Source organism: Telopea speciosissima, chromosome 1 (assembly GCF_018873765.1).
Source record: "Telopea speciosissima isolate NSW1024214 ecotype Mountain lineage chromosome 1, Tspe_v1, whole genome shotgun sequence".
In the NCBI taxonomy this organism is placed as follows: Eukaryota; Viridiplantae; Streptophyta; class Magnoliopsida; order Proteales; family Proteaceae; genus Telopea; species Telopea speciosissima.
In genome coordinates, this window is record NC_057916.1 from 57,278,298 (window position 1) to 57,305,356 (window position 27,059).

General features: G+C 39.2%; 1 protein-coding gene across 1 annotated transcript in view; it reads left to right on the top strand.

Moving 5' to 3' along the window:
- Nucleotides 1-18,262, top strand: part of LOC122648284 (T-complex protein 1 subunit alpha-like) — a 33,852-nt gene extending 15,590 nt beyond the window's left edge. Inside the window, exons 8-17 of the mRNA XM_043841517.1 lie at nucleotides 1,527-1,592; nucleotides 4,256-4,473; nucleotides 5,097-5,193; nucleotides 6,331-6,417; nucleotides 9,125-9,259; nucleotides 9,667-9,771; nucleotides 12,755-12,883; nucleotides 12,978-13,081; nucleotides 17,849-17,939; nucleotides 18,030-18,262. Of these exons, the coding sequence (XP_043697452.1) occupies nucleotides 1,527-1,592; nucleotides 4,256-4,473; nucleotides 5,097-5,193; nucleotides 6,331-6,417; nucleotides 9,125-9,259; nucleotides 9,667-9,771; nucleotides 12,755-12,883; nucleotides 12,978-13,081; nucleotides 17,849-17,939; nucleotides 18,030-18,113 (1,116 nt within the window). The 3' untranslated portion in view covers nucleotides 18,114-18,262. The remainder of the gene's footprint in view (nucleotides 1-1,526; nucleotides 1,593-4,255; nucleotides 4,474-5,096; nucleotides 5,194-6,330; nucleotides 6,418-9,124; nucleotides 9,260-9,666; nucleotides 9,772-12,754; nucleotides 12,884-12,977; nucleotides 13,082-17,848; nucleotides 17,940-18,029) is intronic.
- Nucleotides 18,263-27,059: the final 8,797 nt, after the last annotated feature.

Below are 27,059 nucleotides of genomic sequence, written 5' to 3' on the forward strand. Positions count from 1 at the left end.
ATTTAAATTGCCTTACTTTGATTCTCTACTTAATTGGAGTTTTGTTTATTGTCCTGGATTCTTTGAGTTGAAGTTTACCAAATGAACAGGAAATTTGATGTGCTCATATTGCTTACTACATTCCTCCATCCCAACATCAAAGAAAGAAAAACAAATAAATTAATAACAATCGAATGTCAAATATATGATGAAATAGCTGCCCGTTTGTATTTTCTAGGTGGCATCTGATACAAAGTGCAGTCGTATACATAATTTTTTTAGAGCCACAATAGCTAAATGTATCTATTGAACAGTGTGATGCATATCAATTGCAAATATTAAATCATCTAATTTGTATTTTAGCTCTTATTAAGAATTCAGGCATTATCTATGCAATACATGTTATGCCTGAACAGGCATTGAATTTGAGATGATGTCGAGTTTGTGGGATTAATTTGTGTTTGACACCCTGATACATGTTGTTTCTTCTTTTAATTATCCTTGTTATTTTAAGCATTGTGGTATTATGGTTGATGGCTGTATTTATACGAAACTATGAAAGATTATCGAAGTCTTTAAAAATTTAGAACTAAAGCATCCGTAGGGGCCAACCAAAAAAGAAAAAAAAAAGTCCGTAGGCCAAGAAATTTAGGAAATGATTAAAATATTAAAATTGTTGCAAAACTGAACTTAGAACTTGGTTGACTACCATTGGTTTGAAATGAGGAAAAAAATTGTTGGTTGGGGCTGATGTACACGTTTGAGATGATGAGAATCTAACTAAATATCAATGTTTATGCCGTATTAGCAATGGCAATAAATAACATAGCTCACTAACTCACCTTAGGTGGTCAATGGTAGATGAATGTGGACCTTTAATCAGCGTAAATCTCCTATCTCTGTCGATCATAAATCTTATTTAGCCAAAGTAACAATTACTGGTATTTTGGGCCACAGTTAAAGGTTTCTGGTTATATTCTAAGTAAATTCCAAAGCTTTTGTTAGAAGAAATCAGAAAATAATTTTCTGACTCTTAAGTCGTATATATTGAAACGGGGAATTTGATACCATGCTTTTTCTTCACTATCATTACTATCAAGTATGAATGAGTTGATGGAATCTACTAGTTTTTTGTAAAATTGTCTTTTTAGGAGCTAATTATGATTTCTATTTTTTTCCCCTTTACTCAGTTGAAGACTCCTAAGTTCCCTCCAATATGGAGTTACATGTGTAAACATTAATGTAATCTTTGACCTTAAGAAAATTATTGTTCTTTTCTGGAACTATAAAAGATTTCTGATATTTTTACTAATTAATTTAACTAATGTTTCTAAGCCTAAAATAATTGGAGCTCCTTGCCTTATTTCGGGAATATATAGAAATTTATTTGGGATTCTTTGTAAAGATGCTTAAATGGGTTAAATTGCTCACTAAGTTAAGCAGTGTGTCTCTTTTCTTTGGCTTCCTCCCCACTCCTCTCTTGGAAGCTATGAGAATATTGCCATAGTTATTTGGTCCTTGTGTTTTTTTCTTTGTTTCTTCTGCAGGTTGTAGATGCAGTTCTAGCTATTAAGACAACCAATGCTCGGGGTGAGATAAAATATCCGATCAAGGTTAGATGTTTTATCTTATTCAATTTCATTCTTGATGATGGTGCTTTTGAAGAGTAACTATAATTGTTTAACAGTTGTTTTTATTTTTGTAAAAGAATCTTTTGTTCTCATTGTCCCATAATTTTAGAATTATATTGATCAGGGTTAGAATCTACACAAGTATATCATGGATCATGAAATGAAAATCATGCATGGGGTGGCTTCTGATGCTGGATATTCAATGCCTAGCTGCCTACAAAGAATATGATGACGTTCACCAATTGTAGGTTCCAAATTTGGGTTCCTCAAAATTGCTATTAGAAGCCTTCTTCGTTACTGGAGGGTAACGCTGGACAGGCATAACGCTTCTTTTCGTTAGGTTTTGGGAGACAGACTGGCTGATTATAGGAGTAGAAGAAACTAAGAAAAGAAGAAATTAGGCATCATTTTAAGGTTTTGAACAGTAATGTCTGAGAAGATGGAGGAGGAGAGAAGAGGAAGAAGAAAGTAGTATAAGAGAATCTGATGCTATCAGCTCCGATATAAATAATAAATCGGATAGATAGTTACCTTACCAGATACACCACCAACAGCAAGTAATGTTGCTTAACAGCATAGTTGTCATGGCGACAAGGCGATCTGAGGTGGCAGAAGAGGGGGAAAACCAAGGCGCCACCAACAAGGCGCCTAGGTGACCAATCAAGTGCCCTTCCAGTAAAGGGCGACTGGACGCCTAGGCAATGCCTTAACAGCGTAGTTGGCACGCCGACAAGGCGATCCGAGGCGGTGGCAGAGGGAAAAAAACCAAGGCGACCGCAACAAGGGCCTAGGCGACCAAAGCGTCCTCCAGCAAAGGGTGCCTGGACGCCTAGGCAATACCTTGACAACTGTGCTTAACAGAAAACCAATGAAGATTAAGAGATAGGAATCATTATATGATGACAATAACATCAGAATACCAGTGAAGGGAGCAAATGCTAATTACAGCCAGGGGAAACAAGTCTGCTCCTCTCTTTAGCTAGGAGATCTTTGTTGGGGTTGGAAACACAAGATTTCCAACATTCTCTATGGGATGTGAGAAACGCACTAAAGCAGTATGTGCAAGATTAACAAAACAACACAAATAGAAAAACAAATACATACACGAGAAGAGGCAAAAGATTTAAGTGGTTCGGCAAAACCGCCTACATCCACGGAGTGATCCAACTTTCACATGAATCAAGATAAGAGAAAAATAGTACAACCCTTACGATTTGACACCCAAACCCAAGCCCCATGTACTCCCTTCTCTCATCTCCCATTCACTCTACATACCCTCACCTTGACTCCTTGCTTAGTCATTGTACACATGTTGCACCAACATTGTACCTCTTGGACTCTCACTTGGATCCTCTCATCTTGGCTCCTCACTTGGATCAACACTACTCTCTTTGTAGACACCTCTCTCCTTTTATAAGAGTCATTTTCCACCTTGTAGTTTTATCTCTTTTAGAGAAAACCCATTAACTCTCTTTCTCCTTTACCTTGCTTAATGTCTTCAACCACCAACCCACTTCCACTCTCTTGGAAGACCTAAACTTGTTGAAGACTCCATTCTTCCACTTACTTGGAAAACTCAACCTTGTGAAGACTCCACCTTCTTGAAGACTTCACCTCCTTGAAGACTCTACCTCTTTGGAAAACTCCACTACTTGAAAGGCTCCACCTCTTTCACTGTCTTGGAAGACTCAACATTGAAAGCATCCACTCATTCTCTTTCTTCTTCTTATGATAGAGAAAATTCACTGCACTCATATCCCCGAGTGACCCACTCATATGGCACTTGCACACATGGACTTGAACCCAAATGGTCCAACACCAACAAATTCTCTACCTTCTCCATTAGACCATCTAGACCATTGAACTGAACCTTCAACTGGTCTAGATAAAACCCAACAATCTTGACCCTAGGTAAGAAATTGGAAGATCGCAGTCAGCCCTAAAAAGAAAAACCACTGGCTTCTGAACTGAAAATTTCAAACTCAAACTCTGATTGCATTCCATACATTTTCACTATTTAAAGAGTTCAAATACTCAAAATAAGATAGAAGCAAAATAGGAACGGACTCTGTGCAGCTACTGTCTATAACTGAAATCTCTTTTTTTTTTTTTTTATAAAAAAAGTATGATGTAAAAAAAATAATAATAATAATAAAAGAAGCACAAAAACTTTATAGACTTTATGAAGGTGGCCCAACTGTTGAATTGTAAGACTCCTAACATGTGAGATTCCATATCTAACTTGACTCAACTTAGTAATAATTTTTTTTTGGGTAAAAACTTATTAATAGGTCCTGGACACTTCTATGAAAGGAACAAAATTAAATATCACCCCAACAGAAATTCTGCATTCTGTACCGTCACATATTAAAGTGCTCCTAATGACCCAAAGCACAGTCAGTTGTGATATTTTTTTGATTGATCAGATGCTCCTGCATCAAAGGGTTGAAGGAAATGTATGTTGTCTATGTAAGGCTGATGTGAGATCAGTGCTGGTCTTTCTTTTACGTGTGCTAGTCCCAGTTTTCCTACTTAGAAAATTAATTTGCTAAAATCCTGTGCAACCTGGTGGAAAGCAAAGTGCCCACTTTACTTGCATATATACATGTATATATATTAAATATGGTTCTTCTTTCATGTTTCAGGGCATCAATATTTTGAAAGCACATGGTAAAAGTGCAAAAGATAGCTACTTGCTGAATGGTTATGCTCTAAATACAGGCCGTGCTGCCCAAGGAATGCCCCTTAGAGTTGCCCCTGCAAGGATTGCCTGCCTAGATTTTAATCTTCAGAAAACGAAAATGCAAATGGGTGTTCAAGTCCTTGTCAGTGATCCCAGGGAGCTTGAAAAAATTCGTCAAAGGTAATTTGATAAACTTTGGATCTTTTGAAATAGTGTATGGCATTGTAAAAGTAAAAGATGAATTTGGAGTGGGTATAGACTACACTTAAATCTCGGACTGTTTGTGGAAGGAGTTTACACTTACACATCTGGGAGTATCATGAATGTGGTTTGTGGAGATTTGGGTAGGACAGAGCTGCTAAGTTTTGATTGAATTGTTACAATTAAGGAGCTTATACATAGCAATTAATGTACACCTTTTCCTTCTTAAAATACCTGGTATGATCTGGTTCCAAATTTGGACTTGACCCAAGCCCGGTGACAAACATGGTCCATGACTTGGGCTGCAACTCAGTATTGAAATTTGATATGTTGGTTGCGGCAATTTGTTGTTGAATTTAAGTTAGCTCAGGCTTTGATTGTCTCTTTGACCTCTGATCAAGTTTTCCAAGCCTTGAAATAATCACAGCTTCTAGCATAATATGAATAGCATTGCATGTTACAGAATACCACCATGAGCTGATCATGAGCACCATGCAACTGTCCCTGGCGCCACAAAGATTTCTCCCTCTTCTGCATCATGACCATAATTGTTTTTCTAGGTTGTTCGCAGTGCAGCACTAACAGTATTTTTACATTTGCAGAGAGGCTGACATGACTAAAGAGCGTATTGAAAAGCTTCTGAAAGCTGGAGCCAATGTTGTTCTCACATCAAAAGGGATTGATGACATGGCACTTAAGGTAACCATGTTGTGATGTAGTTCTTTTTTATGTGTTTGAGCTTCGGTGTGTGCATTATCCAGCATACACTGCGGCGAGGGTGCTATAATATGAACTTCCTATTCACTGGAGTATTGACATGGTCTACTATGATGCTGTATATTTGGCTATTTTGTGGGTGTATCTTCGTTGTTTTGTTGTGTATAGAGTGTTTTCGTATTCTGCGTACTGAATTTTATCTTGTGTCATTTCGAGTACTTCTCCCATTTTATGGCAACACATGTCTAGATCATACATCGTGTATCTTCTTACCCTTTTAAGAAGGAAATGCTGTTGATGTATACATTGACGCTGCCCTTCCCTAACAGTTTGAGCTTTTAGGTGAAATGTTAGTGAACTTGGTATCAGAGCAGGGAGCATATACTCCTGGGAAGTGCATCGGAAGAGTTTTCTCGACATTTCTTCTTTGTCGCTGCCGCACGAAGGAAATGCCCCATGAGCTCCACATGCAAGGATCATGGGATCTTGGCCTGCACGTGCGGGGAGTGTTGATGTATACATTGACACTGCCCTTCCCTAACAGTTCGAGCTTTTAGGTGAAATGGTAGTGAACAAATGCAACTGTGTGCCAAGCATCAAATTCCTTTCCAGTCCCTATTACGCAGACACTTAATGGACCCATGGGGTGCCCGTGTCGACATGACAACGGCATGGGTATGAGTTTGGTATGTAGCTGGCATGCACTTGTAGTTGGACACTCAGCCATAGCTATGATGAAGAAGAAGAAGATTTACCCATTCTTTTTTTTGTCACATTTTCTTGTTTAGTTACACATTACAACCCCCACCCCAGCCCCTTTTTTGAAACATAAACACTCTTTCTGTCACATTTTAGCTGAGTCCTGTTGCTCTACCTTTTTTACATATACATGTCCTATATACTAATTTGGTAGTCAGGTGGATCCAACCACCTTGACCCATACTTGTCATCCCTGTTAAACAGAGATCCCAGTCTATTTAATCGCAACATTTGTTTTTTCAATTTAATAAGCTGTCTCTTAAGTAAATATCTTGTCTATTCCTGATATGAATATCTTGGATGGACATTTGATATCTCGCATGATCCTGATGAAAATGGTTTTTTCAATTTGTATTTCAGTACTTTGTAGAGGCTGGGGCTATTGCTGTAAGGCGTGTCCGCAAAGAGGATTTGCGCCATGTTGCCAAGGCTACTGGTGCCACAGTGGTATGTTTCATTATTTTTCTGAACCTATCCTGCAAATGACAAATGTAAATAGTGCTTGTGAATTGATACTCTGACTGCCTGCTAAAGATAAGTTTAGAGTTACTCTATTTTGCTGCATAGCCTGTAAGATGGAACTTTGGCATATTGTACTTTCCCATCTGTTTTTTCGGTAGTTCTGGGACACAGAAGTGGTCAACAAATTTGTTTGCGATGATTTTCTTGCTTGCTTTTATTTCTTTCTTTTTTTAATATTTGGAATCAAGAAGATGTTGGCAAGTTTTTGGTGAAACCATAATTTGACACCAGACAAAACATCATTGCCTATTCCCATGGTACCTAGGGAGTAAGAAATTTTGTAGATGTAGAATATTTCATAAAACTTCAACTCACTAACCCTAGCTCTCCCTGTGTATGTCCTGTGGGACCCTAGTGACAATTGGCTCCCTATATGGCAGAGCGATGAGTTTTCGCTATTCTGCCTTTCTGGTCCTTTTGTCCTCCCCCTCCCCTCCCTCATTTTTCTCAGCTGTTAATCCTTTTTTATTCCCTTGGTTGACATACTAAAATTTTCAGAAAGGAAAGCTAATAGAAAATTGAAACCAAATCAATCGGGTCTCACTGCAGAATGCTGTTTTTGTTATGGAACTCTCTGCTTTTAGAAGCTGCTAATTCAGTTGGAGAGGTGTTCATGACCTTAGTTAGTAAGTTCGCGTATTATACGTGTATTAAACGCGTATCCGAGCGTTTAATTCAAAAAACATATTATACCGTATATATTCATATATTTGCTAAAAAATGCGTTTTTTGAGTGCTTCTGTTTTATACCCGTATAAATAGGTATTGATCGCGTATAATATGTTAAAAAAAAAATAACTAAAGGTAAAGTGAGAAAACACGCAAAACCCCTTCAGTTTGCAAAAAGGGAAAAAAGCTCTGGTCCTCTCTTCACTCTTCGAGCACTAGCCGTCTGCTGCGGTGCTGCTCGATCACCTACTTCGTCTCCGTCTCCGTTCAACGGCGGCCGGTGAGACTTCATATAAGGTTCAATACCCCTAGCCCCTGCTCCCTTCCTATTCTCCATCTCCGTTCAAGGTTAATTGCAGCGGTGGAGTGGCAGACAAGCTCTGTTCCTCTTCCATTCTTTGCCCCTTTCTCCTCCTCTCGCTCCTGTAAGTTATACTATCTGCTGTGAATGTAAATAGCATTATTGAATGTTAAGCCCTTTATGATTTTTTTTTGGGTCTCATGTGACCATGTCTTTCTGCCGCTTCTTATTTCTTTACTCCTCAACCCCCCTCTTTTTTCTCTTGGTTCCATTGTTGTGTTAGTCAATATAACATCTTTTGTATTTTTCAATTCGAAAGCCAGATGTGAATTAATGAAAGAACCCAAGTTCTGATCATCATTTCAAACCCAATAAGTTCTTCAATCTTAAAATAGCTTTCCGTTTTGGAAGTATTTGAAACTTAAGTAATGGGAATAGGTGGTGGTGGCCTGAGTGTTTTGACTAATTTTTAATCAATTATACTCAAATCAAGCACCATTGCTTTAGAGATTTGGAGATGGCAATTGCAGATTTGAAGATTTATATGGAACAAATAACCCTGCTAAGCTATGCTACAGGACAAAGATTCTAAAAGAACCACCCACTTTAATCCAGAATAAAGGTGTACTTGCATTGGTTCGATTTGCCTTTTTTGTTTTTTTAAAAGTACATTGAATGTTAATCTGAAGATTTAAGCTTAGCTCTCTGATTAAGGCTGTAATTAGTGGAAGTAACACAAGTTGAGAACAGAGAATGATAGAAAATTCTGGTTCCCCAATGCTTCAATTATCTTGGAGATATGATGATCGTTTCTGATTTTGGTTATAGATTTTAAAAGAACCACACACTAAAATCATTGTGTATATGTTATTATTTTGTTTATTAGGTGGTGAATGTCTGTTACATAATGAATGTCTGTTACATAGTGAATATATGCCCCTATTTTTGCTTATAGAGTGGCCATATTAAACGCGTATCGTATTATTGCCGTATGCATTTTATTAAGCCGGATTTTTTAAAAGTGTTATTGCCGTCTAGTCCATTTAATTGCCGTACGTATCCGTTCCTGTTCAGTTGCCGTTCCTGAACTTACTAAGTTCATGACAGCCTTGATATCCTTTTTTTCCCCCTTCTAACCTGACAGTTTTAGTTTCTGTGTAGCCATTACCACTTGCATCCCCTACAATTCCCTGCCCGTCCATTTCCTGCAATTCCTCACATAGGGGGGCCGGAAATGACCATCCTACCCCCTTCCCGAACACACTGTCTGGGTGGGGTCCACCCCCCCTATTAGAGGGACTTGGGAAATGGACCGGGTAGAGAATTGCAGGAGATAATTTTCCATCTGATCCCTCCACTCCTCTGGCCTGGAAATGTATAACAGGAAACCTTTCTAGTATCCAAAGCTTATTGGTCTCACAGTGTTTACTAGTGGGGGAAGGGGTGTTCTGTGCTATATAATTCACGTCACTTTGGTTTTTAGAGAATGGCAAAATAAAGTTCACTTAGAATTTGTGATGGAAAATGTCAGTTAACTCAAGTATGGTAAAATTATTGAATCCATCTCCTCCACGTGTTGGTCCAATGTCTTTTATTTGTTCTGGAAAAGTTATAACATTATCTGTTCTTTGATTGGATTTCCATCTTCAATATGCACTGTAGGTTTCCACATTTGCTGATATGGAAGGAGAGGAAACATTTGACTCGTCACTTCTTGGATATGCAGATGAAGTTGTGGAGGAGCGCATTTCAGATGATGATGTCATCTTGATAAAAGGGACCAAAACCACAAGCGCAGTATGTGTCTTATTTTATTTAATAATGTTTCGAAATTACTCTGATGAACACGGCAACCTGTTTCCTGTCTGCTTGGAATTCAATTTGGCCAGGCCGATGCTTAGTCTAGTCTAGGAATATAATAAAATCTCACTTTTGAAGCCCATGCTTAACCACCAATGTTTGTACTAGACATGAGAACAAAATGTATTTTCAAACTGAAAAGTATATTCAGTTATTGGATTTAATTATATACTCATGTTATATTTTAAGCTTTTTTTTAGGGATTGTTAATCTGATACTTTGGGCCTACCATTCCCATGACTGTGCCAGCAAACTTGATCACACGTTATTTTACTCGAAGCAAAGACAATTTTACATGTTTGATTCTTCTTGGCTTCCTTAATTAATTATGTACTTCTTTACAGGTCTCTTTGATCCTCAGAGGTGCAAATGACCATATGCTTGACGAGATGGAGCGAGCTTTGCATGATGCTTTGAGCATTGTAAAGAGGACCCTTGAGTCCAATGTGGTAAAAAGCCTCACTTGTTGATCTTTCTTTTGCTGTTTGATCTTTTATAGACCCTCGTTTTACTGATTATTATTCATTTCCTCTTGTTTTCTGGGTTTGAATTTAATCTTTAAAATATTCATAAAAGTGCATTTTTCATGAAATCCATTTTCTGAGGTATAACTTCATATCCCATGCAATATCAGTACATCTTAGTCAGGGTTTGTCATAATATTTCAATATTGGTCTCAGGATGCTTCTGATGCGATCCTGGGGTTCAAAAATCATGTTTGGGTTCTCTAGGGTCCACAAAAATAATAGAAAATCCAAAACAAAGATATTGTTAGAAGTCATGTAATAGGGGTAGTTTAGGAACTAGTTCCATTACCAGTTGCCTTATTATGTAATTATGTTTTTCTTCTTTATTTTCCTTGTACCTCCCTAGGGAGGTGGATGTAATTTCCTATTTGTTATGATTGAATTAATATAGGTGTATGGAGAAGCCTCTCCAACACAATCGATTACAACCCAAATATTCTCTTCTCTCTTCTCTCTCTTCTCTTGCTATCTTCTTCCTCCTCCAACTTCTTCCTTCTCTCTTCTTACCTCCTAAACCTAAAATCTAACTTAGGGGCAATGCTGTAATTTTCTCCAATTCCAAAAGCAACCACGTGAACTGGAGTGGAGTTAGAACACAAAAGAAGCAATTACTTGGGGGAGGGGTATTTCGTAACAATAATAAAAAGAAAAGGAATCTTATAATAAACAAGAATAAAAAGGGTATTAAGGTCAATAGAAATATGGGTTAAAACCAAAGTACTAAAACTCGGAACTCGACCCTGGGAAAAACCGAGATCTCGGTTGAGTTGGTGCATTTTTTTTCAACTCGAAACCTCAATTTGATGGGTTTTAGGCCTAGTTTGGGTCTGAAACTTGGTATTCAGCCTATTTTAGACCATTTAAACACAATTGCATTATCAAATTTTGCAAAAACAAAGTCCAAATAGGAGTTTTACTTCGGACCCTAAGTTGATAGGTAACGACGTACTAAAATACCCTACTCTACACATACTTTAGTAATAGAAAGCAAGCAAAACATTCAATTAAACACAATGACACAATTAAGCTTTGTTTTGAAAGCTTTCCAACAAGTCCAAGATTGCTTAAATATGATTTATATTGAAGGAGTTATGTACCGGTCAAACTTATTTTGGTGTGCGCGAATACTGTCAAAATCACTCTGAATGAAAATATTTTTTTGGACATCAAAACAAATGAATATTTTACCGCATTTTTGGGTTTTAGCAATGTTTTACCATATTAAGATTTATGGAATTTTTAGATTTGAGAAAAACCTCAGCATTAGAAAGTTGCAAATTGCACCTACCGCCAAAAATCCAACTTTTGTTCTTGAACAGGGGGGTTGACTTTTTTTCCTTTTGGAATTTGATTTTTTAACTAATTTTCTTTGGATTCAAATCGGAGGGTATTTGCTTATTTATGAATAATATCTTGAGTAAATGAAATACAAAAACATTTACTTAAATGATATTAGGCATAAACAAGTGTAAGTGTCTGTCCTGGTTTCAAGTGTCTGTATTCCAAGGTTTGCATAGATAGGTGTCTATAATTCTGTATACCAAGATTTCTCGCCAAGATCTCGAGATCTGACACTCATATAAAAGAGTTTGGGTCGAGATCTCGACCAAGTTGGGGTACTTTGTAAACTCGTATACCAACTCGACTTGACCTCCCCACAAAATCGAGATCTCGAACTATGGTTAAACTTAAAAGTTATGTCAAAAAGGGGAAGGGGAAGAAACGAGGTCGTCTTCAACACCAGGATAAGGAACTGGTAGTTGCAAGGGTTCACAATGCGTACGGGGAGACCTCCAGTACATGTGATCCAGAAAGCCGGCGATGGGGGGACTTGACAGTTTGACTGCAACTGAAGAGCCTAAACTCAGGTAATAGTAAACCCCTCCTGCAGCTTTTCCTGTGTCAAACTCTGAAACTTCCTCTGGTGGGAGAACCAAGAAGATTGCTGCAGTGTTTGATCTCATGGTGAGAGGAACGATAGGGTTTGGGAATCTCAATAAACTATATAGGTCTGAACAATGGTCGCTGGCAGGAGAGACAGAGATTAACTTGATGGCAGCAATCGATTAACAATAAGGGAGTTGTTAAGAATTGGGAATCCAATGAACTTAATCAAGTCAAACTTCCATCAATGCAACTATAGGGCAAGGTGCTTAACAGATGAGCGAAGACAAGGGTTAAAAATAAGAAACCGTGGAAGAAAGAAAGGAAACAGAGTGAGAAGGGATGTTGTACCTTAGAGGAGGGAGGAGAGAAAGAGTAGAGGGAAAAGAAGAACGCACAACCAGCCAACAGGCCACACAACAACTCACTGCAACTCCGGAGAGAAAGAGTAGAGGGAAAAGAAGAACGCACAACCAGCCAACAGGCCACAACAACCCACTGCAACTTCAGTAATCCTTCAACTTCATTATATTCTCCATCATATTACATAGTCAATATAAAGGAAAGAGCAAAACATATTAATGGAAACCAACTCAAAACAAGAAACTAACAAACTATGCAATATCTCAAATAAAGAAACTACCAATTAACTCTTACGTAAGCCGCCCACCGAAATAAGATAAAATAAAATAAAAGATTGCATCCTATTTAAACTACCAGCCACCTTTAGACCAAAAATTCGGGTTAGGCCAGTTGCGTCTCGGCTTGGATCTCCAAAGTGGGTCGTTCCGGTCCAACCATGCTTATGCAACAGCATCAACTTCCTAGATTGAATTTTATCTATAAATTGAACATTTCAACTTTTCCATTTCCTGTGGAAAGTACCAAGAGTTTTTGGCTTGGTGCAAAAGGAAATTACAACACTGTTCACAAGGAAGTTGTTCATCATTGTCGGGAGTGAATCCTTTTATTTCCTGTTTCTTTTTTCCCCCCTTATGGCCATAAATTTGGGGCAATACAGGTGGTTGCTGGTGGCGGTGCAGTTGAGGCTGCTCTGTCTGTGTACTTGGAGTATCTTGCAACGACTTTAGGATCTCGAGAGCAGTTGGCAATTGCAGAATTTGCTGAATCACTTCTGATTATACCAAAGGTCCTCTCTTGACTCTTTTTTTTTTGGTTTCGGGCTATAATAAAGTAAAAGATAAATTCGAAGGTGAAATGTGTGACACTTTTGTCGGCTGCAGGTTCTTGCAGTAAATGCTGCAAAGGATGCTACTGAGTTGGTTGCAAAACTTAGGGCATACCACCATACTGCACAAACCAAGGCAGATAAGCAGCATTTATCAAGGTATTCTTGTCTGCTCAGTTTATTTCTTATTTCATTATATTTGACTCTGTTTAAGTTTAAACAGCTCGGTTAAGCTAGAGGATGGATTTTGTACTACTAACGTCACCATAGCTGCCTCAGTGTAGTGTGTGCGGCATTCAATAATGCCACTATGCATGTGTGCCCAAATGTAGTTCATAGATTTGGATGGAACAATGGGAACTGCACACATTACTGTGAGAAAATCACCACCTGCCATCCATAGGAGATATCTCATGAAGTCGTACTATGTTCCCTTACTTTGGAAAGAATGGTAATGAGCTACTTAAATTCTGAAGAGTTGAGTTACCCAAGCTTGTGACTACAGTCCCAGTGATGGCTATCTGATAACCCAAAGCCTGGAACCATTAACCTACAAAGTTCTAGAACAGCAGGTCATCAGATTTGGCTTAAGTTCAGGTCAAAGGGCTAGTTGGTATAAGGAATGATCTAGCAAAAGTAGGATGTAATCTAATTGTCAGATTCAGGGAAATCACAGCGTTGCCAAAATAGCAAGTTGCTGAAATGAGAAACTCACTTGTAGTAACTACAGGAAATAGCAAACTAAGCCAAAGGGATATAGCAAGTAGGGTTCAAAATATAAGCGAAGGAGTGAATTAGTAACTAGGCTGAACAGAGTTGGCAAGTAATCCAGCAAATAAAAACCCTAGCATAAAATTTGGAACCAATGGGCTGAACTGAAGGGTATATCAGCAGTTAAACCAGATCTGAAACTGAGGACAAAACTGATAATGGTTAGAGATTAGAATAGCAAGTCGAGATAAAAACAGAAACTGGAAACTTGTACGCACAGGAGGAGGAAATAAGAGATCTAACCTTGAAGGTTTGAAAGAAGGAATTTGAAGATAGGAGGAGGAGGATATTAACTAGGCTTCCTACATACAATTTGACTAGCAGCTCACCAGTCCGACTTGGCATCCCACCAAGGGCTTTCACTGCATCTCACAACAAAGGACTTCTGAAACTCTCAGAAATCAGCAAGTATACAACAACATAGCCTAATCCCAACTAAATGGGGTTGGCTACATGGATCCTTGCTCTCCAATCAGCGCTATTCGAAGTCATACATTATACGAGGCCTAAGCTATGCATGTCTTTCCTCACTTCTCCTAGGGTTATTTTAGGCTTGCCCCTTGCTCTTTTAGATCCTTCAATCTGAATCAAATCACTCCTCTGTACTGGAGCATCCCAAGGCCTCCGTTAAACATGACCATGCCACCTCAAACGATTTTCTCGTAGCTTATCATGTATCGGAACTTCTCCCAACTCAGCTCTAAAATGGTCTTCATTCCTTTGTCGTTCTTAGTTTTCCCAAACATCCATCTCAACTTCCTCCTCTTGTCTACACCTAGTTTATCTATGATGCTTCTTAATTGCCCAACATTCCGCACCATACATTGTATGACAATCCTATAAAAATTTCCCTTTTAAGGTTTAAAGGAATACGCAGATCACACAGCACTCCGCACTAACTTGTCCACTTCATCCATCCTATTTTAATTCTTTGAGCAACATCATCCTCTATATTCCTTCTTTATTTACGATTGAGCCTAGATACCTAAAATCACCACCTTGTGAAATCTCCTTATAGTCAATATTCAGTGTAACTAAAGTTAAACCATGTACTCCATCTTTGTTCTATTTATCTTAAAACCTTTTGATTCCTAGGTTGATCTTCATAACTCCAATTTGGCGTTAAACCCTGCTTTTGTCTAATCCACCAAAACAGTATCGATCAGCAAAAAAACATACACCAAAGGACCTCATCTTGTTAACTAAGCCATGTTAAGCGCAAACAAGGTGGATATCAATACCTTGACCCCCCCCACATGCAATAGTTCTTACGCTAGTCACCACACCATTATAAATATCTTTAATTATGTCTAGATATTTATTCGAGTCCCTTCTCTTCTCTAGTATATGCTAGATTACCTCTCTAGGCTTTCATAGGCATTTTCTAGGTCAATAAAGACCATACGCAGATCCTTCTTTCCCTCCCTATATCTTTCTATGAGCCTCCTAAGTAAGAAAATAGCTTCCATCGTGGATCGTCTTGGCATAAACCCAAATTCGTTCTCTCTGAAATAGTAGTTTCCTTTCTCAGGTCGTGATCCCCAGAGAAAGCATAAGTGGTGGAGGGCCGGTAGGGAGTAGGAAGAATTCTGAGAGGGGTGTAAGAGTTGCAGGGGAGGAGAGGAAATCACATAAGAAGAAAGGGGGGGGGGGGAGAGTACACACACACACATCCACACTGGCTTCAAACCATAACTCAACTATTCCATTTTCAATATATTCTCATGTTGATTACAATGCAAGTATTTAAAGGAAAAAACAAAGACAAAAAACCAAAGACTCAATGACTCCTAGTTAGACTCTAAAACTGAAACTGAAATAACTTGCTATATCTCCTATGTATCCTACCCAAATTGAAATATTACATAATTTTCCAAATAAAATAAACTTTCTAAAATCTTAGTCGACCCATGACTCAAACTGACCCTATTCATCTCCATTTGGATACCCAACTGGGTTTGGGTCGATCCAAAATAGTGCACCTGCATCAATTCCCCCGGTGGTGAATAAAACTCTTCCACGACTTTTGTAGAATGGAAGAATTGAAAGCTCACGAGTAGGGGCTATTGACTCCGTGTCTGCAACTTGAAGAAAATCCAAAATATGAAGCTTTGGGGTTGCATCAATGTCTGGAAAATCATGGGGAAGGACGGACTCATGATGGAGAGTAGCTTTCACTGCACTGGATTCCGTCATTACTTGATCCACGATCTTCTCGTCTTCTGTTGGCACTATTTGTTGTTTTGGTTGAGGCTGCATCTCTGGTGTTGCCTCTGTTGGCTTAGAACAAACGTTTCAACTAACCCATGAAGCTTGAATATCTGGCGCATGTAAAAAGGATGTAAGGTGCACAAGTTTTTGTCACCATCAATGATGCCTTTTCGTGCTTCCAACTATTCGCGACTCAATTTAATAATGCTCTGAGGAGAATTAAACACGTCACAATGTGCACCGTCACATAATAAGAAACGAAGAATTCAACGAATATATAATCCTTAGAGTGAGTAATGATCTGGTCGTTCTTTGATAACACCTCTACCACAGACTGAGAGATGAAATTGTCGTTTTGCCCTTCATCAATAAACAACATAGCAAGTTTTCCATTGGGCAATCGAACTCTACACTTGAATACAAAGGAGTCCATGGCCATGTTTGTATTCGGAATTGGTAAGGGTCCACACAAATAAAGGATACACAAATCAAGAGTTAATGGCAAAACAGTAAATAGATGGAGTTCATGACAATAATGGCAGAATTGTAAATAAGTAAAAGTTCCAAAAAAGGGCAAAACTGTAATATGGAAGTTCAAGAAGCAACACAAATGAAGGAGGAAGATGGGGTCCTTCAGCTTTGATACCAAGTTGGTGGATGGCCGGTAGGGACTGGGAAGAAATCTGAGAGGGGTCTTCGAGTTGCAGGGGAGGAGAGGAAATCACATAAGAAGAAGAGGGGGGGGGGGGGAGTGCACATGCACGGTCACACTGGCTTCAAACCATAACTCAACTATTCCCTATTCAATCTGTTCTCACGTTGGTTACAATGCAAGTATTTTAAGGAAAAAACAAAGACAAAAAAACCAAAGACTCAATGACTCCTAGTTAGACTCTAAAACTGAAACTGAAATAACTTGCTATCTATCTCCTGCTATCTATCTCCTATGTATCCTACCCAAATTAAAAGATTATATAATACTTTCTCAAATAAAATAAACTTCCTAAAATCTTACTAGACCCAAGACTCATTACCCATAGTTGTCAAGGAGTTGTCTAGGTGCCAATGTGTCTTGATCGCCTAGGTGGGCAACTTGCTGGTGTCACCTTGCGTCTAGGCCCCCTCCAATGCCTGGGGTTGCCTAGACGCCTTGACAACTATGTACATTACAATAGTAAATCCAAAATTACTAAAGCCCACTCAATGAGCACTCAAAATTAAACATATTGGTCCATTCTTTGTCTAGTCCAATGGCCTGGTTTGCTTCTGGCCTTCTTGTTCTTCTGAATTGCGTCACATTCCTCGTCTGTAATTTTACCATTGTTTTCTAATCCGAGGCTTTTCTCCCAAAATTCGGGAGTTGTTGAGAGAACATTTTAATCATCTTGAAAAATGTGACACTGACAGAGTGACTACCCTTGTTCCTTGTCCTTTCTTTCTTTAGAATGAAGGCAATCCTTGGGCAACCCTAGTTCGTTTGTGTTTTTCTTTTTCCTCCGTTTCTTTTTTATGTAGAGATCCTTAATATTGAATGAGAGGGAAGTCAAAGTACCTGTGCATTAATATATTTGTATCTATAATTTCCTGTCATAATACTTTTTAAGATAATTAAGAAAGATGTGAAACATGCTGCTTTAGTTTCACCTCAAGTAGGATATCCTATTCTGCTTGGCTGCGTTTGTTTTGCTGTAGAATATTTTATGAAAACACAATTATTATCTAATATTTTCCTGTCATTTGGCTTTTTTGGGTTGGACATGACTAATAAGCACATTTGAATATAATTGAGTGGGGGGAAAAATCCAATCATATGTTGGGGGTGGACTCCTCTGTGGGTGTCGATAGTACCAATGATCAAGATACGATCAGTTTTGGTTTAAAAAAAATCCTGAATTTTGAAAATGGTTGTCTTTGTTTTTAACTCTTATTTTTTATGTATTGCAGCATGGGGTTAGACCTATCCAAGGGAATCATCCGCAACAACTTAGAAGCTGGGGTCATTGAGCCTGCAATGAGCAAAGTTAAGATTTTACAGGTAGAGACAAAAAGACGGTGACGTCAATTTGTATGAGATTGAAGTTGGTTCTCTTAGCAATATATTTATTTTCTGATTTCTCTATTTCAGTTCGCAACCGAAGCTGCCATTACAATTTTGCGAATAGATGACATGATCAAGCTTGTGAAAGATGAACGTGACAATGAAGAGTAGAGCTCCCAAGTCTCATTCCTAGACATTGACCCAGGTGAAAGTTTTGCTCGGTATTTGGAGTTATTGCTGTGAAACTGAATGGTGGTGTTATATTACCCATATTTGATGTTGGGTGATGTGGGAACGGTTGTTGTCAACCCATGCCTGCTGATAGAACTTAGAAGACACAAGTTTTGGATTTAATAGTGGTGATTGACGTTGATATATTTAGTGATTCAAGCGTATACTTTTGGTACAAGTCAATTCAATTGCCATCGTTTATACCCGACTGCAAGAGTGCCACCCTTAATCGTTTTTCTTTTGTAGTGTTTTTTTTTTTGGGGGGGGGGGGGGGGGTGGCGGTGGGTGGTGTTGTGTTTGTTTGTTGATTGGCTTGGGAGATTCGGGTTTGGGGCTGAAGCCATACTACATTTCCCATTGTTGCTTTTTTTCTTGACCAAAAAAAAAAAAAAAAAAAGCAACCTTCTACATCTTTTTCTCCCTTGATAATTTAAAGGGGAAAGTTTTCATACACGGCCGTGTAAGCATGCACGGTCGTGTCCCCTCTCACAAAGAGTTGGAAAAGTCAAACTCCCATTCATTAATTGATGCCTTGAAACTCCCACCCTCTCATATACACGGTTTACACAGTCGTGTATGAAAACTTTCTCCTAATTTAAAATCTCAGAATTTCCGGAGTCCTTGATCCCTCCCCTCTTGCTGACCACCTCTACATCTCCCCTGTCCTGTCCCAACTCCCATCCCTCTCCCTTCCTGATGAAGTTTAAGTTTGTGTTTGTGTTTGTCTGTGAATCCACGATCAAGGTTTCGAAATAAGTTGGGAGTTGTAACGAGATGTCATAAGCGACTATTGTTTGGGGCAAACAGTCGGGAGCCCTGAATGAAGGAAGAAATGAACTTGGAGGCCTATGATTGCAGGCTTGTAGCCCTCCCATTCGACCTGGTTGTCGAGGATTGAAATAGGCCGTGTTGTGGTACTCGAAGACGGTGGATTTAGGGTGTTGGGAAGCCAAAGGGTCCAGCTTGGGGGTTCACAAAGGTGGCTATGTTTTGGGATTGCATGATGACAGTGCTGGAGTTATTCTTCCAGGGGTGCTCCAGGTAGTGTGGGCTATGACGTTGTCGAGAAGGGAGATGCTACAGCGCTGGGTGGATATGCCGGTGGTCTGGTTTGGGTCTTTCCATTGAAGGGCATGATGGTGTTGAATTAATTTTCCATGGGCTGGATGTAGCACCTTAGGAAGAAGGGTGTTGACCGAAATGGTCGATGCCAGTCTGCCAACAAGGGAACCCAATAAATAGTGTAATTAAATTAAAAAATTGGATATCCACATGAGTTCTGGGCTGTTTCTGGGCTGTTCTGCTCAATTAAAGCGCTGTCAAGTACAATACTGAGAAATCTGTTCTGGGATAGTTTCCCATATGAGATTGTTGCTGAGGTTCAATGTTTCCAAAGTGCTACACTGAGAGAGATGGAAGAGGGATGGGCTGTTTGAAGAAATTGTTCGCAAGGTTGAAACCTTGGAGATTGAGAGAAGTGACTGAGAAGGGATGGGGGAGCAGGAAATGGACTGGATGAATTTTAAACGGCGTAAAACTCCCAATTAAAAAAAAAAAAAATATATATATATATATATATATATTTCTATAAATTGTGGAATCATTATCTGAATACCTGCATCTAATGTTCCAAAACATCTATAACATCCAACATTAATGCATATATATTTAGAAATCATTATAAGTTCCAAGACATATCATCTAATATAATCCAAAATACAATTTCAAATTCATACATCATAAAAAAAAGCATGTCTAAAGTCCTATTGAATAATGTGGCTTGGATCCAACAAATAAACCCCTGTTGACAAGGGTCGTAGCACTGGGTACGAAACATCCTAGCCAACGTACAACTAGATGCATGATAAGGTACACACATGCATAGGCCGGAGGTCGAGTCCATAGTACCTATGTCGACCTTGCTATCCTCTCGCCCCCTCTAGCTTTACACATGCACATACAGTTATTTTACTTATCGATCCCAAGTCCAGCGTACACTTACGACACTTTGATCCCAACAAGCGCACACATCCCAAAATCACCGTTCAACACCCACCCACAATCCATTCATTATTCACATGCATGTCTCAACACATTCTCACAGCCACATTCACAATCTCATCATAATAAATCGAAAGTAAATCACATCCTAAGCATCTACATTCGACATGGAAGTAATCCTACATAGTTATCCTTAATAACTAACCATAGTAGTTATACACTCTTGGCAATTAGACAAACACGTGCATGAATGGCATTCACATAATGTGGGTGCAAAACACTCCAAAACAAATTCGAGTATCCAATTTTCTCACCTAAAAATAGTACTCCAATACGGTTGTCCAATAAAAGGTCTGAAACCCTAGGTTCCGATACGCTGACATGTGTATTTGTGTGCCCTAGGTACATGTACAAGCATACAATTAATCACTAATTAGATTCCCAAAAGAAGGGAAGCCATCAAAGGCATTTAAACATCAAAACTACAAACCAATAGATATATTCTGCTCAGACCGGCAATGTAGTTCACTACTATATCTGCCGGTCACTCCTACTGGTCAGAGGCAGAATGAATTCGGCAGATGTATTCTGCTAGACCGGTAGGAAGGCACCTGGGTTGCATCTGCCGGCCTGCCCAGTTTGTTCCTGCCGGTTAGAGCTGAACACACAACTATGAAATTGGTTTTGAAAGTCTTAGTTTTTGGCTTCCTAAAGGCCTCATATGACCTCCTAACTATTAGGAACACCTTAATCTAAGGTTTAATGTGTTCCAACCACTTAGGTTAATAAACCCTATGGTTTCAATGGATTTAAACATCAACACAAGGGAAGGAAAGTACATGGGGATGTACTTAGGGGTAGAAGGACTTAAGGTCCCTAAACTTGGCTTAATACATAGCCATGAAGGATTTACACACAAACCCTAAGATAAACCCTAGTTTACCCATTTCTAACCTAGGTTTACATAAATAGTCTAGGTCATTGAATGAAAGTGAAGCTAAGGGTACCATAGGTTTATATAACCTTCCATTGATGGCATTGGTACCTTCCATTAATGGATTCCTCACTTAGGTGGTTGAAGCTCCATTAATGGTAGGACACTTACAACATAAACCCAAAAGTAATAAATGGAGGGAGAGAGAGAGATAGAGTTAGGAGAGGAGACACTCACCAAGGTATTAGTGAGGATAGGTTGAGTACACCTCCCTTCTTCCCCTTCTTATTCTTCTTCTTCTCCTCCTTCCCTCCTTCTCCAAACCGATTTGGGGGTTTCTAAAAAGTGAAGTGAATAGTGGTCTTGGCCCTATTTACTTCACATGGCCACTAGGGCATGTTTGGCTAGGCACTAAGACCCTAAGCCCTAATTTAAGTTTTGGGCCTTTTAACCCACTTAGGCCCTTGGCCCAGTTTCTAATTTTAAAGAAGAAAGGTTCTAAGGCCCCAAGCCCAAGTCAGTGTAAGGAGGAAGTAGATTGGGCCCACCACCAACTAAAGTACAATAAAAGCTACTAATCATGCTTAAAACTTAAAGATACATAATTAGCAGCTCACCTAGTCGAAGCCTTCCTCCAGGACTATGAAGAGTTTCCTCATCTCAATGCATACGTTGTATCGACACCCATTGTCAATGTTGTAGGGTACTGGGTTCACCTTCCGAAACTCCTCACTCTCGGGGCTATTGCTAGTAGGGTAGTCAATGAAATCATCATCGATAAACTATCCCCAATTGCGGTTGAGAAATCTATCCTAAAAAACTAACCTTGTATACCGATCAACAATCTTATGAGTTGGCTTGACGACCATAGAAAACAATTTACCGGTGTAGACTGCCACCTCATCTACATGGTACATAAATAGGATTTAATTAGTATGGTCTTGGGTACGGGTATAACGTTCCCCCCACCTTACAAGAATTTCACCCCCGAAATTGACCTAGCTTGTAATTCGAAAAGGGAAGGATACTTCGCCCACATCTCAACTTCGGATTCCCAAGATGCCTCTTTGTCCGTGTGATTATTCCACTTCACCTTCACATAAAAGATAGGACGATTACGGAGGTGAAGTATTTTGCTGTCAAGTATTTTCTCCGGTCTGCTCTTGGTAAGTCATGTCGGTAGCGAGCTCGGGTGGCTCCTGAGATAGGACATGCGTTAGATCATGGACATATTTCCTCAACATGGACATGTAGGAAACATCATGCACACCTGCTAGAGATGGGGGTAGTGCCAGTCTGTAAGCCACCGGTCCAATCCTTGCTAGGATCTCATATGGTCTAATGAATCTCGGACTCAACTTTACTTTCTTGTTCAACCACATCACCCTTTTGCTTGGTTACACTCATAAGAATATATGATCGCCCACAGCGAACTCAAGTTCCTTCCATCTTAAGTCGACATAGCTCTTTTGCCTAGACTAGGCCGCCTTGATTCGGTCCCTTATCAAATCTATCTTTTCACAAGTGGCTTGAATTAACTCTGGCCCCAAAATTCTTCGCTCACCAACTTCATCCCAGTACAATGGTGTCCGACATTTTCTACCATACTGTGCTTCAAATGGTGTCATATCAATAATAGCCCGGTAGCTGTTGTTGTAAGCAAACTCTATGAGTGAGATGTGCTCGTCCCAACTACCCTTTATATCTATGGCACACGCCTTGAGCTTGTCTTCCAATGTTTGTATGGTCCTCTTTGACTAGCCGTCAATCTGTGGATGGAAAGTCATACTAAAATTCAACAGTGTACCCATGGCTTTCTAGAAACCACCCCAGAATTTCGATGTGAATCTGGGATCACGATCAGAGATGATACTCACTAGGACTCCATGTAAGCGAACTACATTATCCATATACAATTTAGCCTACTTGTCCATTGGATATGTCACCTTCATCGGAATAAAGTGTGTTGTCTTGGTAAGCCAGTCAACCATGACCCAAATTGCATCCCCACCTCTAGCTGTACGGGGTAGCCCTGTGACAAAGTCCATGGTAATATTCTCCCACTTTCACTTTGGAATGGGAAGTGATTGCAAAAGTCTATGTGGTGAATGCCTCACCGCCTGACTTATTTATAGGTAAGACACTTTAATACAAATGTCACCACATCGGCCTTCATTCCGATCCACCAATAGTTCTCCTTCAAGTACTTGTACATCTTGGTACTGCCAGGATGTACAGAATATGATGAACAATGAGCTTCGCTGAATATGCCCTTTCTCAACTTGTCATCATTGGGTATACACAATCTACCCCTAAATCGAAGGAGAACATCCTCTACCAAAGTAAAGTCTAGATCTTGTTGTTTCTCCTCCCGAATGACATCTATCAACTTTTGTAACTCACTACCAACAAGGACAAAGATGATTCCAGATTTCTAAAACCCCTGCCTTTCTTTTTGGAAATATCAACTGGATTAATAAATCTTTGCTGCATAGGAATTATTCAACCATCGACGACAACTTGAAGGAGAATTGAGCTATGTTGGAAATGAGAGAAAGGTAAGGCAGGAAGTATTTGGTCAGAGACGAGAAAGAGATACTTAGAGGAAAATGGTCTCTATTTACTATCATTTTCTAAACTACCAGGTTATGAAATGATTGAAATACCCATTTTATAATGTTATTGTGGGATTCTACTAAAAGGAAATGAAATGTCTAAATTACCCCAAACACTCAATCCTTCCATGCCCTACCACTCGTTACGTATTGGTCTTTTCTCAATTTTGTTATTTTTCCAAACGTAACCCATCCTTGTTACGTGAATAACAACCCATCAAACATTCAAATTTTCTTTCTTTTCTATCTAACCAAACAAGCTTAAGAAATTTTTTTCCCTTTTCTTTCTATTTTTTTTTCTTTTCTTTTGTTTCTAGATTCTTTTTTCTTTTATTTTCTATCCATTTTCATCCAACCAAACACATCCTAAAATTCTATACGATTTTCTTGAATTCGGCAGTTTTCTCACAGTTTTGGAAGGGTAAGAGTGTGATTTCCTATCTCCAAAAAGGAATCACAACGTCTCCTCTTCATTTGAGGTCTATCATGGAGGATATTGTTCATCTTACTAATTTTATGTTTGTAATTTCAACTTAATTCTAAGGGAGTCTGATAGTTTGGCTGACTCCCTAGCAAGGAAGGCCCTATCGGTAACATGTATGATGGTGTGGCCTAGTTCCGATCCATGGCTACTTGAGTTATGTAATTCACAAACATTACCTCTCATGTTTGCAATAAATGATTTCCTTTTACCAAAAAAAAAAAAAAAAGGCAAGAGAAGATTTTGTATTTGATGTTTTTTTAATTTCACCTTGAGCATGGTAAAATTCCTATCGCCTATTTGCCACTGTTAAAATTCTCTTTCTACAGAGTCGAGAAATGACAAGAAAAAATGTTGTATTTACTACATTCGTGGACTTGCTGTCGAATCTAAAAACTTTAAATCTTTTGAAACTAACCCATCAAGAAACTCTCACGACAGAGATGATATATCTTACTCTTATGAATGGTGAAGCATTGAATAAGAAGCTCACCTTTGGGTCTACCGAGTAGGTCATTGTCCCCATGGAATCCTCACTGATCGCATTGCATCCTATGTTGCTGGTCATCTTCTCCTTTATTGAGCATTCTTTACCTTCCTCACCCTCATTTTCATCTATGTACTCAAAGCTACTGTCAGATGACTGTAAATATTTAGATGTAAAATCACAATTTGGCCAACTATTAACGTTAATTACTATTGTTGCTATTAATACTAGAGGTAGAGACGGTGGTGGCGATGCTACTGATCTGTAGAGGAGAAGAAGAGATATCCAGAGGTTGTTGCTGCTTCAATTCAATCAAATCTTTGACCATGTCCATTTCATAATGTCTATAATCATCACCTTTACCTTGATCTCCCTGATTTTCTGTCGAGAAAACTTCTGATCAGTATAGAGAGAAAGAGAGTCAGGGAGGGGGAGAGAGAGAGTGTTGGGAGAGATGGAGAGAGAGAACTGAGGGGGAGGTTTAGGTGCCTTGAACCTCCAAGGTAGAGAGTCATGCACTCCTGTGAATATCCATACTCGATGCTCCCCAAATCCTCAAAACCCAAGTTCCCCCTAGAGAGAGAGAGAGAGAGAGAGGTTTTTATGACTAATGTCTCTTGTACTCTTTTCTTCCTAAATCCATAATCCATTCCCTCATCCTCCTTTCTTCCCCTCAAGTAGTCAATACTCAACAAGGCCCAATGGCATTTTGCAGCATGGCGTAGCTGCTGAGCTCCAGTCTTGGTCCTTCCCTTAGCTCCCACCCGTAGAATAGCCACCCAATCCATTGCTCATCCCACACTTCAGCCCGTCCTACTTCTTCTTCTTCAGCTACCATCAGTTGTGATGACTCTACTTCACTCTACTTCTCTTCCTAACCCCTCAATCTACTCCACTTCCTCTTCTTGACCCCTCAATCTGCTCCCTTAAATCTAAAACTCTCTCTCTCTCTCTCCACAGTCATATTGGAGTAGACAGGATAAAGAGATTGGTAAAGGATGGTCCTTTCAATAGTCTAAAGGTAGAGCCTTATCCAACCTGTGAATCATGCCTGCACAGAAAAATGACCAAGAAGCCATTTTTCAATAAGGGCAAGAGGGCTAAAGATTTGTTAGAATTGATACATTCGGATGGATGTGAACCCATTAACGTTTAAGTGAGGTATGTATACAAGTATTTCATAACCTTCACTGATGATTTTTTCTTTTTTTTAACCCGAATATTATCTGGGACTCGGGCTGGCCCTTGAGATTTTATTAAGATATGAAAAAAGAATACAAGGGGGGGACATAACCTACCTTCCCCCAACCCAAGGAGCAAACATAGCAACTCTCAAGCACACAAGAGGATCCAAACCCTTACATCAGGAGAGAAACAAAACAAAGAAAACTATTTCCTAAGAATTGGCCATCCTGATTTGTCTTCCCAGATAATTCGGCTAAGGTCCCCTGGAAGCACTGAACCAACGTGGAAAATACTGCTCATAGCCATCTCGCAGGCCAAATTAGCAAGCCAGTTGGCTGCTTTGTTGCTTTCCCGATAAGCAAAAGTGATGGTAGGCCAGATGGAGTTGCAAATCCTTATGATGTCCTGGAACCAGTACGACCCCTTCCATAAGCTGCAATTTTTTCTGGTTAGCCCTCTTCACAATCATGGCTGAGTCAGAATTAACTATAAAATTAGAAAAACCCATGTCTCAACACATTTTTAACCCATCATGAAGAGCTCTCAACTCTACAACCGAATTAGTGCATTCCCTATAAAAATGAGAGAACACTTGCATGACAACACCTTCCTGGTTCCTAATTATTCCTCCTCCACCCCCTAACCCTGGATTTCCCTTTACAAGCACCATCAACATTAAGTTTAACAGTTACAAAAGGCGGGCACCAATAAACAAGGAAAGGGGGTTTCCTCGTAGGAGGAATGTCCTGTAAACCAAAGCAACTTAATATAAGAGACTCTCTACGGTTAGTCGAATGCTTAGGTTGGGGAGAATAATGAAGACTTTTCACCCACTCTTTGATTTTCCAAATAATTGTCCCTGTAGTGCAAGGAGCTTCACCATGCCTTCGATTATTTCATTCACACCAAAGCTCCCAAACAATTAGAGAAGGTAAAATGCCAGTGATGACACCACAAAAGCTGTTAGGTCTAGCCATATTCTGCCAAAATAAAATTCTGGTTCTCACATTTTGGTTCTCACTAATGATTACTCTTGATATACCTAAAACACCATAAATTGAAAACCTTTGAAAATTTTAAAAAGTTTTAAACTGAAGTTGAGAAGCAATTAGGTAAGTGTATCAAGTGCCTCAGATCAGATCGAGGAGGAGAGTATTTATCAAATGAGTTGAGGGACTATCTA